Source organism: Ascaphus truei, chromosome 5, assembly GCF_040206685.1.
Source record: "Ascaphus truei isolate aAscTru1 chromosome 5, aAscTru1.hap1, whole genome shotgun sequence".
In the NCBI taxonomy this organism is placed as follows: domain Eukaryota; kingdom Metazoa; phylum Chordata; class Amphibia; order Anura; family Ascaphidae; genus Ascaphus; species Ascaphus truei.
The window spans coordinates 87,866,122-87,880,784 of NC_134487.1; the positions used below are offsets into that span (position 1 = coordinate 87,866,122).

Sequence of the window (14,663 nt, forward strand, 5' to 3'; positions counted from 1 at the left end):
ACTGGCTTGATGCCCTCCGACGAGCTGCGTGAGCGGAGGAGACCCACAACAGCTAAGCTGAACCAGCCACGGAAGACAACAGACTGGGACACAGTGACACTGCTGGAAGGAGGCATGGCAAACAGCATCTCCAGACTGTATCCGACTCCCGTGATCTACAACTTTGTAGTCCGTGCGACCAGAGCGAATGTGAAATCTATTCTTTGCTGAGAGGGCATTGCTCATGCAGAGCAGTAAAATAAGTAAAACACTTATACTGACTTAAAATCGCCCTGAGGGCATCCCCTATATAATAGATTGCAGGAACACCACCCTTGATAACTCTACGATACCTACATATTTGCTGAATAAGTTTAATCTTGAAAGGAATATCTAAAGTGATCCCAGTACCTTACAAAGGTTAACCTCACAGGTTAAATATTCGGGATATTGTCTCCCTTAACAGTATATTTACCTTTTTATGGATAATTTGGAATCCAGTATACCTAATAAGGAAATAACCCTCTTACTAAGAGATCCACATTTAGAATCAGGACTGAAATTGTGGATACAGGACAGGAGAATATAAACCAATATACGGTTTTTCAATTCAACCCTTTTTTGGAGGAATCCTGATATTCAATCTTTACAGAACGTTTAGACATTTGTCAGCCAGATATATGGTTTAGCTGTACTAAGGTTCATGTGTTTTTAAATGTGTTTTTATATTTTTAATAAATTATTTTTACATTTCAATTCTCCCTCTGACCTCGGTCTCAATTATATTTCTGCCATCTTGGTCATGACCATCAGTTAATGCCCCAGAGTTCCTTTTTGTCTTCCACTATACAAAAAGGGGTTCGGGACGCCCTATTTTATTCCGGCTGCAGAACTGGTTGTCTGTGGCGAATATACGACATTGCTTAATAAGACACACAAATTCACTGTATATAAAGTGGCACTATACATTAGCGCCCTAATCACTCCTATCACCGTATTTTTTTATTAACTAGTATTGGTAAATATAAATTGGTTTCATTTTGTGAACCTATAATAAAACATCAGTTTTGCTTCAAGTAAATGTTTTTGTTTTTATGCATTGCATTTTAGTGCTATACTAGGAATATAAACCAGGTTCACGCCATGTTCAACTTGCTGGATGATTTTTACCCACTTTTGTTTTGTGCAAGTGGCAGAGGTGCGCGGGGGGGAGGGGGTGTGTGCAGGTAGTTGAAGCCCTCCTGTACTCTTCCCATCTCTGCTCTCATTGCAGATGAAGCTGTTGGGAAGATGTGTTGGTGGGCGGGGATGATTAACATTGCGTCCCTCGCAAGTGAAGCCTGGCAGAATTGGCCAAAGTCCTCCTTCAGCAGACTGAACGTTGGCGTCAAGTGGAGGCTGGGTGGTGTGGCCTGGAAGCGCCGTTGGCTGACGTAGTTTTTGGTCATCTCGCACGCGGTTGTTGGCTATTTAAAAAGCGCGATCAGCTGGCAAACAAGTTATAGGATAGAGATGCTGGGAGTGCAAAGATGCAGCTACTGGTCAAATTAACCCCTTTTCTTAGTGGCAAATATTGGAAGGGGAATGATGCAGGAAAAACCTGGGATCAGATGGTAGCGCTGAGGGGTAGAGGTTACTCCTTTTGGTGTGTATTATGTATCTCACAGATTTCAGCCCATACAATGCAGGGCCTGAGGCCCTAAAGGAACCCAGCATGGGATGTCAGACCCATGAAGGCATCTGCAAAAAAACAAAAAAAACAAGCATTTAACTTGTTCAGCATGTGAACAAGGGGGTAACCTATGAACCTAGACCATATCAGAGGCTTTACTCGGCATACTCACAGGAATCGTATTGGGAAGCCAACAGTAGGAACGGAATTTCCAGATTACTCCTCTGAAGGTGAAGTGAGAATATTCAAGCTTCATATCAGAAGATATTGACAAACTTGTGAAAGCAGTAAAAACGATAATTGGAAATAGAAGGGATAAAGGAGTCTATAATGAAGGATTGTTCACATAGGTCAAGGTCTTCCCAATGCATACATCATTGAAAAAAGTGATTTAGTGAGTAGCAGCATCCAGATAAACTATCCCAATCAAGGAAAATGTTGCCAAATGTACCTATATGATCCAGAAGCTTCCAATGCTTGGGATAGCCCTCAAAAGGTAGACATACCAGTAGTGAGATGATTGAGATGACTCTGGTTTCCGGGATCAAATGCTTATAATGTGTATTAAGAGTGGTGCAAGCAGAGTGTTGCGTCATATAAAATGGAAAAAGTGTGTATACACATGCATATAGCAATTTAAAAAAATGAACAGCATCTACGGAGTTCACCTGCCTAACCGCTAAATTCATGGACCTTTCAACGGCGAACAGCAGGGCATTATACCTCAAAGCTCGGGTAGCCGATGCCGCTTCCGAGAACAAACTTTGCTCCGTGCCATTCAAAGTCTCCTTATTTGGAGCGGAACTTTGGAAAAACTGGTGGACAAGTTAGTAGATGACAAGGCGAGCCTTACCCAAAGACCAGAAGAGCTACCAAAACCCACAGAATTGGGTTTTTTTTGTGACCAAAAGACTTCTTAGGAATACAGGTCATACAAGAACTTCAGAGGCCAGTCCTCTTCCTCCAGGAATAGATCAAAGGGAAAAACCACAAGAGGAAAGTTGATGGTTCCAAAGAACATCTGTCTGATGCAAGGATCATTTTTCTGAGGCAGTCACCAAATAGGAGGAAGATTACAACATTTTGCTACAAAAGGCAGCAGATCACATCAGACAGCTGGGTATATCAGCCAATAGAGGATGTTCAGTAGAATTTTTAAAGAAAAGTCCACCAGATTAATCACCCCTTCACCAGTATATCAAATCAAAAGGGAGCGTAGAAGCAGTATGTGGTGTGGACGGTACCACAGCATCAATGAAAAGAGTATATGCTCATCTAACATTTGTTTACAAAAACATTAGGTGGGTTCAGGCCAGTCCTGGATCTAAAATGTGTGCATCGGTATGTGTGCAGGGAGCATTTAAAAATGGAGTAATTAAAATCTCTGAACATATAAATTCTAGTGGATTTTATTGCAGCATTTTTTTTTTAAAGGCCGTTTACGTGCATATTCCCATCTGCCATGCTTGCCAAAGTCTTGATTTGGCATACGAGAAGACTGTGAAGCACTTTCAATTGATAGTTCTGCCGTTTTTGGCCTGTCATCTGCTCCCAGACTCTTCACAAAGTAGTGGTGGTAGCAGCAGTAGCAATTGCGGAGCAAGGTATTTCTGAACTGGCTACTAAAATCAGCATAACTCCTGAAAAATCACATTTGGTAATGTACTGTGATTCCTACAAAATCTAAGATGGATTTTCAATGGGGGGGCGGAAGAGGAGAATGGAAGGCAAATCGAGAGCAACACAAAGCGTTCAATGTTTAGGTCTGCAATTTGACACAAGCCACAATAAAGTCTATTACCAAACAAAAGGGATGGGGGGTTTCTGAGCGCTTGCTGGGTTTCTGTGTGTTTTAACTTTGTCCAGCTGGTCTCAGCTGTTTTGGAGGTTAGTGGCTCCTCCCACCCAGGGTTTAAAGCTCGCCCCTCCCCACTGTCCAGGTAAGCAGGTTTTCTTTTCATGCAGCTGGTTGCGACAGGTTCAATGCCAGGACCATCCATCCTCTAATTAGAGGTTAATAAGAATTTTAATCAGTTGGTGTTAGGACCTGCGATATTATGGTCATGCCTTAAAAGTGGCTCGCAGGCTTATACGCTTTGGCCAAAGGGTTAACTAAATGACCCTTTTTCGAGATAGATGGAGATAGATGGAAATAGATATCACTGTATTTTTGTCACATTGGATGTTGCTCTGGACTTCTTTGTTTCTTGTTTTAAACAAAAGGGGAGAGCCGATACAAAAAAAGTTGGACTACCTCAACCATCCATATCGCTACACCATAATGAGTGATGGGGCTTATGTTTGCCTTAGTGCCATGGGCAAGACTGCTTATGCGTCTACTCCAGAGGTCCTTAAGGAGTGGGGCAGAAATTGAAGGTCACTAGAGAAATCTCTTCTCTCAGCAACCTAGTAGCAGTCCGTTCCTTAGAAACACCATCATGGACCATGCTTAACACAGACGGCAGTCAATTTGGATGGGTAGCACACTAGCAGAAACATGATTCTGGGGCAAGGGCACCTGGGTGAGAGAAGCTTGCCATAAAATCTGCTCTAATTCACTGTGTTAAAAGCGCTGGACACCTTCCAAACCCAGTTGAAAAGAAAGACTATCAGAATACAGATCGACAACGTGGTAACAGCCACATGTATAAATTGCCACGGAGGTACAAAAAGCCCAGTGCTCATGAAGGAGACCATGCGGATTCTGTTATGGCTAGAGACCAACAGTCTTGTCAGAAGTTCACATCGGGAAGTAGAATGATTTGGCAGATTTTCTCAGCCGCCATGAAATTCTGCAGTGAGAATGGTCCTAGAAATTTTTCAACAAATAACTCACAGGTAGGGGCAACTAGTGATCAATCTAATGGTAAGGAGGGAGAATACAATGCTCAGCAGACTTTGTGCTTGATCAGAACAACTGTCTGGAACATTTCGACACTGGTGCTGAAATGGTATTTTGAACTAGCATATCTTTCGTCCAGTTCTGATGGTTCAGAGAGTCCTCAAGAAATCAAACAACATTAATGGTGATCATCCCATTCCTGCCCAGATGGGCCTGGTTTACACGTGTTAAATCCATCAGCAGAACATTGCTGGATACTACCAAACTGGGAGGACCTTCTGTCTCCAGGTTCAATACACCAGCCCAACATAGTCTGAAGTTGACCGCTTGGAAGCTGATGGCAAATGATACAACAGGGGACCATCTTCACCAGTCATAGAAACCCTGTTAGTCTCGTAAAAAGGTGTTCCAAGGTTTACAGGAGTCTGGAGAATGTTCCATATCTTGTGCAGAATGAAAAGCTATGGCCCTGAAACGGCTTCCATTAACCTAATCATGTGTGTTTTTGTGTGTGTGTGTTTTTGTATATATGTTTCTGGAAAGGACTAAAACCAAACATGTTAATACTTCTGATTTGGAGCAATCCAGTTGCAGCCAATTGCAGATAGACCCCTGACAGATTTGTCAGGGCTAGACAGGACATCAGACCTAGTCAGTGTGCTGATACCAGATACGTATAGCTGTACATGCTGCTTTTTGCAAATAAGGGCCCCAAGTTGGGAAGATTGTAAGGCTCTTTGTCTGCATTTTGTAGGACTAAATACAAAACGTGCACACCAACATACAAAACACCGCTGCATTCGATCTGAACGCCTTCAGTCTACATCGGCGTCGCCCCAAAGGCAGACGCCTGATGGGGTTCCCCAAGAACTGCTCCCCTCTGCAGAGAACCAGCATGCTAAGGGTTAATATCTGTGTGCTTACTGCTTTGTCAGCCCCACCTTCTGGAATGTTAACGAACCATGAGGACAAAGGACTTTGATGGGGTTCAGATTGAGTGCAGCTGCGGTTTCAGTCTACATCTGTGTCTCCCCAAAGGTGAACATGTCTTTAGCGCAGCTGAAGGGCAGCCACAGGGTGTGAGCTGTTTGCTGTTCGTTGATGATTGGTGATAAAGCTGCTCTAATTTCATTCTGAAACTCGGCAACCCTTTTATCCCCTGTACCCAATTTTCCAACTCTGTCAATGAAATGTCCGTGAATTGACTGTGTAACCCCTATTCATTTAATGTAACCATGTATTGGTAACACAACTCTGTGCCCAGGACATACTTGAAAACGAGGATCAACTCAATGTATGACTTCTTGGTAAAACATTTTATAAATTAATAAATACTCCCATAAACGGTATGAGGTACGCCTGGTTTGGACATTGGTAATTTGTTAATACACCCAGTCACAACTTCAATTTTCTGACTATTAGACGATTCCTGAGATGGGTCACTTTAAACTGTCATATAAAGATGTTTGTTTTGCTTCCTTTCTGCAACATAAAATAAAAACTTCGCTTCTACACCATGTTGGGGATGCATTTTGATGCCACCCACCATGCACATTTTTATTCTTAAAAATATGGGGGTACCCTTTGACAGAATTACCCAAATCTGCACTAAGTTACATAAGCGTATGCTGAGTTTATTAACCCCTTCAGGGTATATTTCACAGAACGTTTATAGGGACCTGCTAGGCTTGTCATAATTTGATCAAAGGATGCAACCAAAGGTCTCCTTTGTCTTACGGACTTGGGTTTCACCATGTATATTTATTTCCCCATTTATTGTTGGCCCAATGGAAGAAGCGCAGGGATTTGCTTTGTTGTTTTTTTTCCATCTAATAGGAAGCTGCATGTCCTACTTTGATTACATTGCAGCTTCCTTGTGGCCTTGGAGTGTTTGATTTGGATGGGCCTATGTTCATGATTTCTCAAAAGGGACTAGAAACTTATGTACATAAAAAGGTAAAGATTACAGGAACCTGGGAGGAGCCATCGGAAAACAATACTGTGTTGAGCCCCATAGTTGATTTGTGAATGTACAAATGGTGTAGTGATAAGTCACAGTATCATTGATCTGTTTGGTAGTATTAGTTATCCGGCAAGAACGTCTGTGTAAGTGTATACGTAGGTCAGATTTGTCACTTTACTCTGAGCACTCACACTCTCTCTCACACTCACACACTCTCTCTCTCACTCTCACTCTCTCACACTCATATTTTGTAAAGTGTTTCCCTCCCCCCCTCCATATTGATATTGGTTTATTATCATCTTTTATCAATTTCAACAGTTTGCATGCTTTAGCAATGAGTTTGATCGCTGGCAGTACAGTGAGGCATTGTCAGTCTTGCTCATCTCATCACTTCTGCTCAAAAACGGACAGTTGTTTGTACTTTTATTAACTACAGGAAAGAAAGTGCTGCATTTTGGGAAATAAACCGGAATGTATTAAAGGTTGTTTTTAAGCGGAGTTTCGCACAGTCCCATGTATGTGTGCAATAAACTACATGTGCACCCTATTTTGCTAATATTTGCACACAGTGAATGTCTATTTTACTATAATGAATCTTCTACGCTCTGATTTTCGTTTTTTTTAAAGTTATTTTGTATTTGTTGTCTCACAGGCCTGCATTGATGATAACATAGATATGGTAAAATTTCTTGTGGAAAATGGAGCCAGTATTAATCAACCAGACAATGAAGGCTGGATACCACTACATGCTGCTTCTTCCTGTGGATATCTTGACATAGCAGAGTAAGTTTCTCTTTTGTTAATGTCTACAAATACTATATAATGGGCATAGCCTCTGGATAGTTGGATTGTATAAACATCCAAGATCCTCATATTTAATACATTGGTTTTCAGGACGTGTAGGTTTCATTGAAAAATTGATGCTTTTGTTCCCCTTTTTAGATCATGCGTTCTTCTTGTAGGCCATTTCAGAGGTGGGATCAGAACAAGTAGCAGCTAGTAACATAATGGGAAGTCTCCAAATTGGGGGCGTAAATGGAACAATTAGTTGTGTGAAAATATATAGGTCAAGTATCGGATTTCAAATGAAATGGTTTCAGTTGGTCATATTGTAGACTCTCTCTGATATGTTACTGTCTGTAATTGGTAATTGGTTTTCCATAAAAAAACAATTTTTTTTAACTTTAGCTAGAAATCGGTCACAAACCTTTTCATCATTGATTCGGAAAACCATTATCTAATTGTCAATTCATACATAACTTAGACAAAGATTACATATTAAAAAAGTTTTCAGAGGTATGGTTTTACCTTCCTTTCTCCACATTATATTTTTTAGTGGCGTTTTTGCTTTCTAGGGAAGTTTATTAACGATGTTGATTTGGAAAGGTGTACTTTTGTCGATACCTTACTATCAGGTGAACTCCCAATATCACAACTTGCAAAACATATTGTATTGATTCTCTACATCTCGCTGTCTGTTCATGTAGTTGGCTGCCCCATTATCGCTGCAGACAAACTATCTGAAGGTCAAGAGCAAGGTAGTGACATTAAGACACCACCTTGCTTGCATTTTATTTCCTTTTTTTCTGCAACAAAGCTTCAAGTTTTTTGCAGTCCTGTGAGCAATGTTCAAAGGAGTGCCTGTTCCAATTTTCATTCCTTTGCCTACAGTCTCCTTTGCAATTAATTTGTACAACGTGGATCAAAATGCAAGAGAACAGTCAATTAAATCAGACATAACATGTTTTGTGGCATGCACTTGAGAAAAAAAAGGAATAAGTGTAACTACCAAGACTACACGCTATCAGAAGATGTTAATAATTAACTAGGCCCATATGTTAGCTGTTTTTAAGTGAATATTTAACACTTTCAGTGTCAATGTCGGGTACCAAAATGCCATAGACATTAAGCAAAGCTTAGCTCCTTTGTCTGGGATTAGAGAAGAACTTTTTCGATTGCAAACGTGTCCACAGCTCCCTGTCACGTGTAGATGTGATCTTTTGTGTACCTCTTTTTTTTGTTTTAAGAAAAAGAAACTCTAAAAAGGTTAAAGAATGGCAAAAATGTATGAAGGTAGCAATGAAAAGAGTTACACAGATAAATTATGGTGAGTAAAAAAGTGACAACCTGCCACAGTATAGACAAAGTGTTCATTTGCATGTCCTTACCCAGTGCAACTGGCTGCAGGGGGAGCATTGTACGCGGTTTTGATTATGGGGCAAACAATGCATGTTTGATGGACCTGTTTTAGTTATGTGAATGTGCTCATCCATGTTACTTATTACTGTTCTCAATACAGTAGTTAAAAGTTTCTAAACAGGACTTGTTTATAAAAACATTAGGCGTTTTTTGGAGCTACTGGGCAGATTTCAGAGACAAGCAAAGTGACTTCCCACAAAGTGTGTGTGTGTGTGTGTGTGTGTGTGTGTGTGTGTGTGTATGTACACACTTTAATGCCCAGTGCTGGATTTATTTTGGGTATAAATAACAAAGTAAATATTGCAATGTCCATTTAATAACCAATGGAGGATGTTGGAGACATTTTTAGTAATAGAGACTGGCACTCCAGAAAAGGTTGTTGGCGTTGACCTCATGAACATTTGAAAAGCTAGACACCACTCTAACTGCATTCATTTTTACTGTGAGCAAAGACTGAGCATTATTTTATTCATTCTTTTATTGGTGTTGCTTTTGCTTTTGCTTGGGGGATAAAATAGATTAATTTTAATTTTATTTACTTTTTCATAGGTATTTAATTTGCCAAGGAGCAAATGTAGGAGTAGTAAATAGTGAAGGAGATACTCCGCTTGACATTGCTGAGGAAGAGGCCATGGAAGAACTCCTTCAAAATGAAGTTAATCGGCAAGGTAACATCAATAACTTATTTTGTTGTACTTATTGTAAAGTGGGGGGAACTGTTCTCGTAGGCATAGTTGCAGTTATTGTAATTGGGAAGGCGTTACTGTGTACACTTGTCTTGAACACTGGGTATTAATTTGGTTGGTGAAATCCGATGCAGAGCTGCTTGTGTTCTGATTTGTTACTTGATAAAATTAGGTCCTATGAGGTAACTAATTTTCAACAATTTTGTTAGTGTTTATATATTGTAACATGTCAAATATTCACCTAAAACAAACATTGCATTAATTTGTGTTCGCTAAATTGATTTAGCTTGAACTGAATTCATTAGTGTTAATAAAATAGTTGATGTTAATTCCAAGCCTTAAGAAAATAAATAAGTTAAGCAATGACTCGCACTGCAGGGGTTTCTTGGAGTTGTAGTACTGTACCTCTGCCAATAGTGTAGTTCATCTATCTGCAAATACTATAAGTCCCAGAAGCCCTTGTATAAACCACCATTACATCACCCAGGGATCAGCCAATTAGTGCAGAGCTTTGAAAAAAATACCCCTTCCTCCTACACAGCTGGAGCAAGGTATGATCTGTTTTGCTTTTTTATAATTCACATTAAATAAATTGTAAGACTAAAATACAGACCCTTGTAAGTTATCCATCAGATTTAGATATACTTATACTGTGTGTGCAAACTGAGATGAAACAGATTAGTCAAATTCCAGTCACATATTGTGTGTATCTATATATCCATCAATTTCTTTCAACATCAAGATATAAATATATTGGAATGTAACATTTACATAATAATACTGTACAAACCATAATCTATCAAACCATGTTAGATAATTTCTTGATATTAAACATATACTCATTTGTACCTGGCATGAAAACATTCTTATGTAAACAGCTGAGATTGCTGTACAGCCTGCGTTTGTGGCATTGGCATTTAGCACGGGTTTCCAATTTTGCCACAATTTATGGTTAACTCCTTTGCTGGGAAATATAAAGAGTAATGCCCTTCCAGGAGTGAAATAGCCAAGTATTGAATAAAATTCTTCTCCTACTCATAGGGAACAGTTAAGTATTTTTTGAACGTTGCGAATGCCAGACTGCAAAAGGGAAAACAATTGTGCCTTTCTACCCTCACACAGCTTTACAATAACTTTTGTTATAAAAGATGTATAAAAAAAAATGTTTAGAAAGTCATGATGACTATCACTTTAGGAATATGTTGCAGGATTTTCCAGTAGTGTTATTTTTTAATATTCTGTGTAGTAGGTGGCTAATTTTAGCGCATCCGTGTAGTCATTGAAGAATTGCTTTTAAAATACACTTATTTTTAAGATGCAGTGCTTTTAACAAACTACAAATCACAGGAAAATACGAATTTGCATGAATATTCATTAGATTTTTTATTGGTAAATGTTTCCTTAAAATCATATTTTGTGATTAATCAATAAATGACAATTGGCAGTTAATAAGTTTCATGGCGTTCAATATCTGAGGTGCCTTTACATATGCAGTGAAGTAGATGAAACTAACATTACGTTTAAATAACATTGAAATTAAGTTTTAAGTATGTGGGCTGTAATTTAAATGCATGCGGGAAAGTTGAAAGGGAATCCCTAGTGTGTACTTAAGCAGTTTTGTAATACTTCCTGAGTAAAATATAGGAAGCAGTGGAAAAATGCAGTCCTACATTTTTACCATAGATTTTCCGAGCTGGTGTTCAATAGTTTTTAAAAAGTGTTTTGAGACAGATAACCAACAGGTTTGACTTGGCAGCAAAACATGTGAAATCTTACATTTTGTTTTTCTTTAATCAGTTCTGTACGATTAGATCTGCATTTTTTTCCCCCTTCATTTTATTCAGTTCTAAATGTCGTGTTTTTTTTAAAAAAATGTAATTTTTTTATTTTTTTTAAAGCATCCTTAATTTCTATAGCAGGCTTAGCCCACCTCCCAAGCAGTGCAAGATATTTGCAACACTTTCCTCTTTGTGATAATTTGTTGCCAATGTTTCCAGCAGTTTGAGCTATAAAATGTAACAATAGATGTTACCTTCGTAATATCAGGATATATTGTTGCTGCTGAGTTACACTGACTGAAGGATTGATTGAAACTGAAAGGCAGCCATTGCTAGGCACAATCAGGATTTTTACAGATTCCTAACAGGAGCACCAAACAATTGCCAGCTTAAATAAGAATGTAGAATTCTACATTGTCCCATGCCTTACATATACAAATAAGAAGAAAAAAGGGGGAGAATGCGTAGTATTGCTGCTTTAAGCTACGCTTCTAGTGCCGGCGACGCTGACGTCGAGCTGCGGTCGCTGTAAAAATCAAATTGAGATGACTTCCAGTGATCGTGACCAAGCCGTCGCGCCACTCTTACTATAAGTGCATGCGACGGTGGCAATGATGTCTGATGTCTGATGACTCAGTCGCCAGCACTATAAGCGCAGCCTATAACACATACCAGAGACCAGGGTAGAAGTATTTTGCAAAAATCAGTCGGTGTAGCATAGAATAGGAAAATTAGAGGAATAGAGATGCAGTGTGTAGAAATAGGCTGACCTTAACTTACCTATTTTGTTGCACTGTAATAATTGTATTCTATATAGCACCAACAAGCTTACTTGTTCTGTGCTTGTGGGACAGGGAGAATAGGGACTTGTCAAACGTCACAAGGAGAATTTTATTTTTTTTGTTTAATGTAATTGTAACAACTGGTGGTAGTTGGATCATTTCATTTCTGTTTTTAATCACTTTATATTATCTTTATCTTTGTTATTAGACTAATGACTGCACAAGTGATCTGCCATAGAAAAGATACCCACAGCACTCATACTAGAAAAAAAAACCTGCAAACACAGTGGTTGTAACAGAAAAAATCTCTATAGGTGAAAATAGTAGCAAAATACAGGATAACTGAACAAACAGTGTACCCCAAAAAACCCACTCAAAACATGGGATCCAGAGACTTGAGCAGGGCTGAAGAGATAAAGGGGGGCACATCAACAAACATAAATTTGCGAAACAAAAGCACAAGTACAAGCCATAAGTCAGGCGACATGCAATAAAATAGCCTGAACTGGCAATAGCAAAAAAGAACAAATTTGAAGGAGTTATGTATCGGGCACTCAGCCCACCTAAGGCTGAGTCCATGCTCCCTGCTTGCTCGCTGAGGCTCAGGTAAAGCGGGTGCTTTCCCTGGCCTTGCGGTTGCTTACCGCACGCGCCGTCGGCAGGCGCGTCATTGGCGGGGGGCGGGCCAGTGACGTCACGGAACTGGTTCGCCCTCAATGGGCGAATCGCTCACGTGACCGGCCTGTCGTGCCGGCAAGCGGGGGAATTTTAAATTCCCCTAAGAACTGCGCTTCCGCAAGCGTGCGGAAGCGCAGGTGAACCCCTACTAAAGCCGCTCTAATTGCCGTTGTAGGGGCTCAGTGCTGAGCGGGAGCGCGCCTCGGCACGCTTCCGCCAGCAAGCGGTTAACATGGCCGAGGCCTAAGAGTGATATTTCCCTCGAAAGTACTGTTGAGTCTCAATGTAAAACGTATATGCAATCCCTGGAGTGTGGGGCACTGTAGTCAAGCTACTGCTGCATCTGTCACGCTGGGTCGCCTTCACACGTCCACCTGACTGACGGCTGTGTTCCGCAATGAATGTCTGCCTCTGGGATAGGTCTGCGATTTATAGAACTCTTTGTTCAAAAACGATCCATTGAATGTGCATAGTGTTTATTTCTGTTTACTTCAAGACGTGTTCATCCACGATTTTTTTACATTTCTCAACTAGAACCGTAAAACCTCTGGGGATGTCTTGGCAGGGGTTGGGTGGGAAATGGGATACATTTAGGGTTTGTATTCTTGAAACCTCTTTTGTAAACCATAAAACAATATATAAGGAACAATGAATTCAAGATTGTTCACGGCTGCTTAAATGAAAGTTAAACTCCACACGTCTTGATTCCCTTGTGTCTGTAGATTTTGATATTTACCAGAAAACACGAGTGTTACTGGGCACCAGGGATAAAGTGGTGCATATAGTACAGACCACGGGTTGAATCGGCACTCCATTATTCAAATGTAATAAAGTATAATGGAAACTTACAGTATCCTTGTGACTTGTTTTAGCTTGTTTAATGCAGACTCTGTTTTAGTGCTTCAAAAGGTTAAAAGAAGAGTTGGTTAGACATAATCCATGTTCAGACACACTTTGTTCTCCAGCAAAAAATAGCAACGATTCAAGGTTCAATTGCTGACTAGCCATTCACAAGGTCTATAGTATGTCCAATAGAAGATAATCACTACGTGCAAACCACCAGGGTACATCACACTGGCATAATATCTACCTGTATTTATGTGGTTTTTAAAAGGAACCATGGACTCTTCAGGCATAAGGTTACATTTTTCTGCAGTTGTATCTTTTTGTTTCTTGCTTTTCAGCTCATAACTGTAGCATGTTAATCTCAGAAAACATGCATGCCTTGTATATTATGCAGTGGAGTAAATTTGTCATGTTCATTTACCAATGATGTCATGCCATGAGTAATTTATACGGAGTCACTTCATAGAACCAGTTGTTACTCCCACTCTCATTTGATTTTGTGCTAATTTAACAAATAACCTATTGTTGAAAATTACAATAGATGTTTAAAAGGACTTATTATAGAATTTGTAGTGGTAAACATAGAGGTTTCAAATATGACATTTAAATATTCAATGTTCTGTAAGTGAAAGCCTTGGGATGCTTATAAGTGTACTGGCATAATTATTCACCATCAAATGCCCACTTTTTTTTTATTTAAACGAGAAAGAAAAACGCCTCCTCCCCCCCCACCTCCTAAGATGGATTTATGAAATTGATTCATATTTTCTTTAAAATTGGTTGGAAAGAGAGCTTGTTTGAGCCTGTGACTCACTTTTGCTCATTTTCCTATTCTGCACTTCAAGAGAACACAGATTATTTACCAACTGGTGCGAAGCCATAAAGCACCCAACAGCCTATTCAAGAGAAGGGACAGCAAGTGGTCTTAGGCTGTCCCCGCTGGCGCTGAGAGCTTTGCGCGCTTACCTTAGTCAATGTGGATCGTCACATCCTCTCTCACGCTGTGCTCATGCGTGGGCAAACGCTCACCCACGCTTGGCGCTTGGGTAAACACAGAAAATTAACTTTTGAGCGCGCTCAATTAGCATGTAATGCTGAACCCCCCCCACAACGCGCTTCAGAAATAGCGAGGACACCCAGCGCTCATGTTTGGCGTGCTGGTCACTTCACCGCTCTCTAACATGAGTGCGGTCAGCGCCAGCGGGGCCGCAGCCTTATGCTTTATACAAGCGCTTGGT

General features: G+C 40.1%; 1 protein-coding gene across 8 annotated transcripts in view; it reads left to right on the forward strand.

Annotated features, from left to right (window-relative positions):
- The window catches only part of PPP1R12A (protein phosphatase 1 regulatory subunit 12A), a 122,621-nt gene that overhangs the window by 45,048 nt on the left and 62,910 nt on the right, over positions 1-14,663 (forward strand). For 7 of the 8 annotated variants that reach the window (XM_075600179.1, XM_075600175.1, XM_075600176.1 and 4 more), the window contains exons 2-3: positions 7,109-7,239; positions 9,205-9,323. In XM_075600179.1, coding sequence (XP_075456294.1) covers positions 7,109-7,239; positions 9,205-9,323 — 250 coding nt within the window. Of the gene's footprint in view, positions 1-7,108; positions 7,240-8,483; positions 8,564-9,204; positions 9,324-14,663 lie in introns of those variants that run through there. The other variant, XM_075600181.1, reaches the window with a different exon arrangement.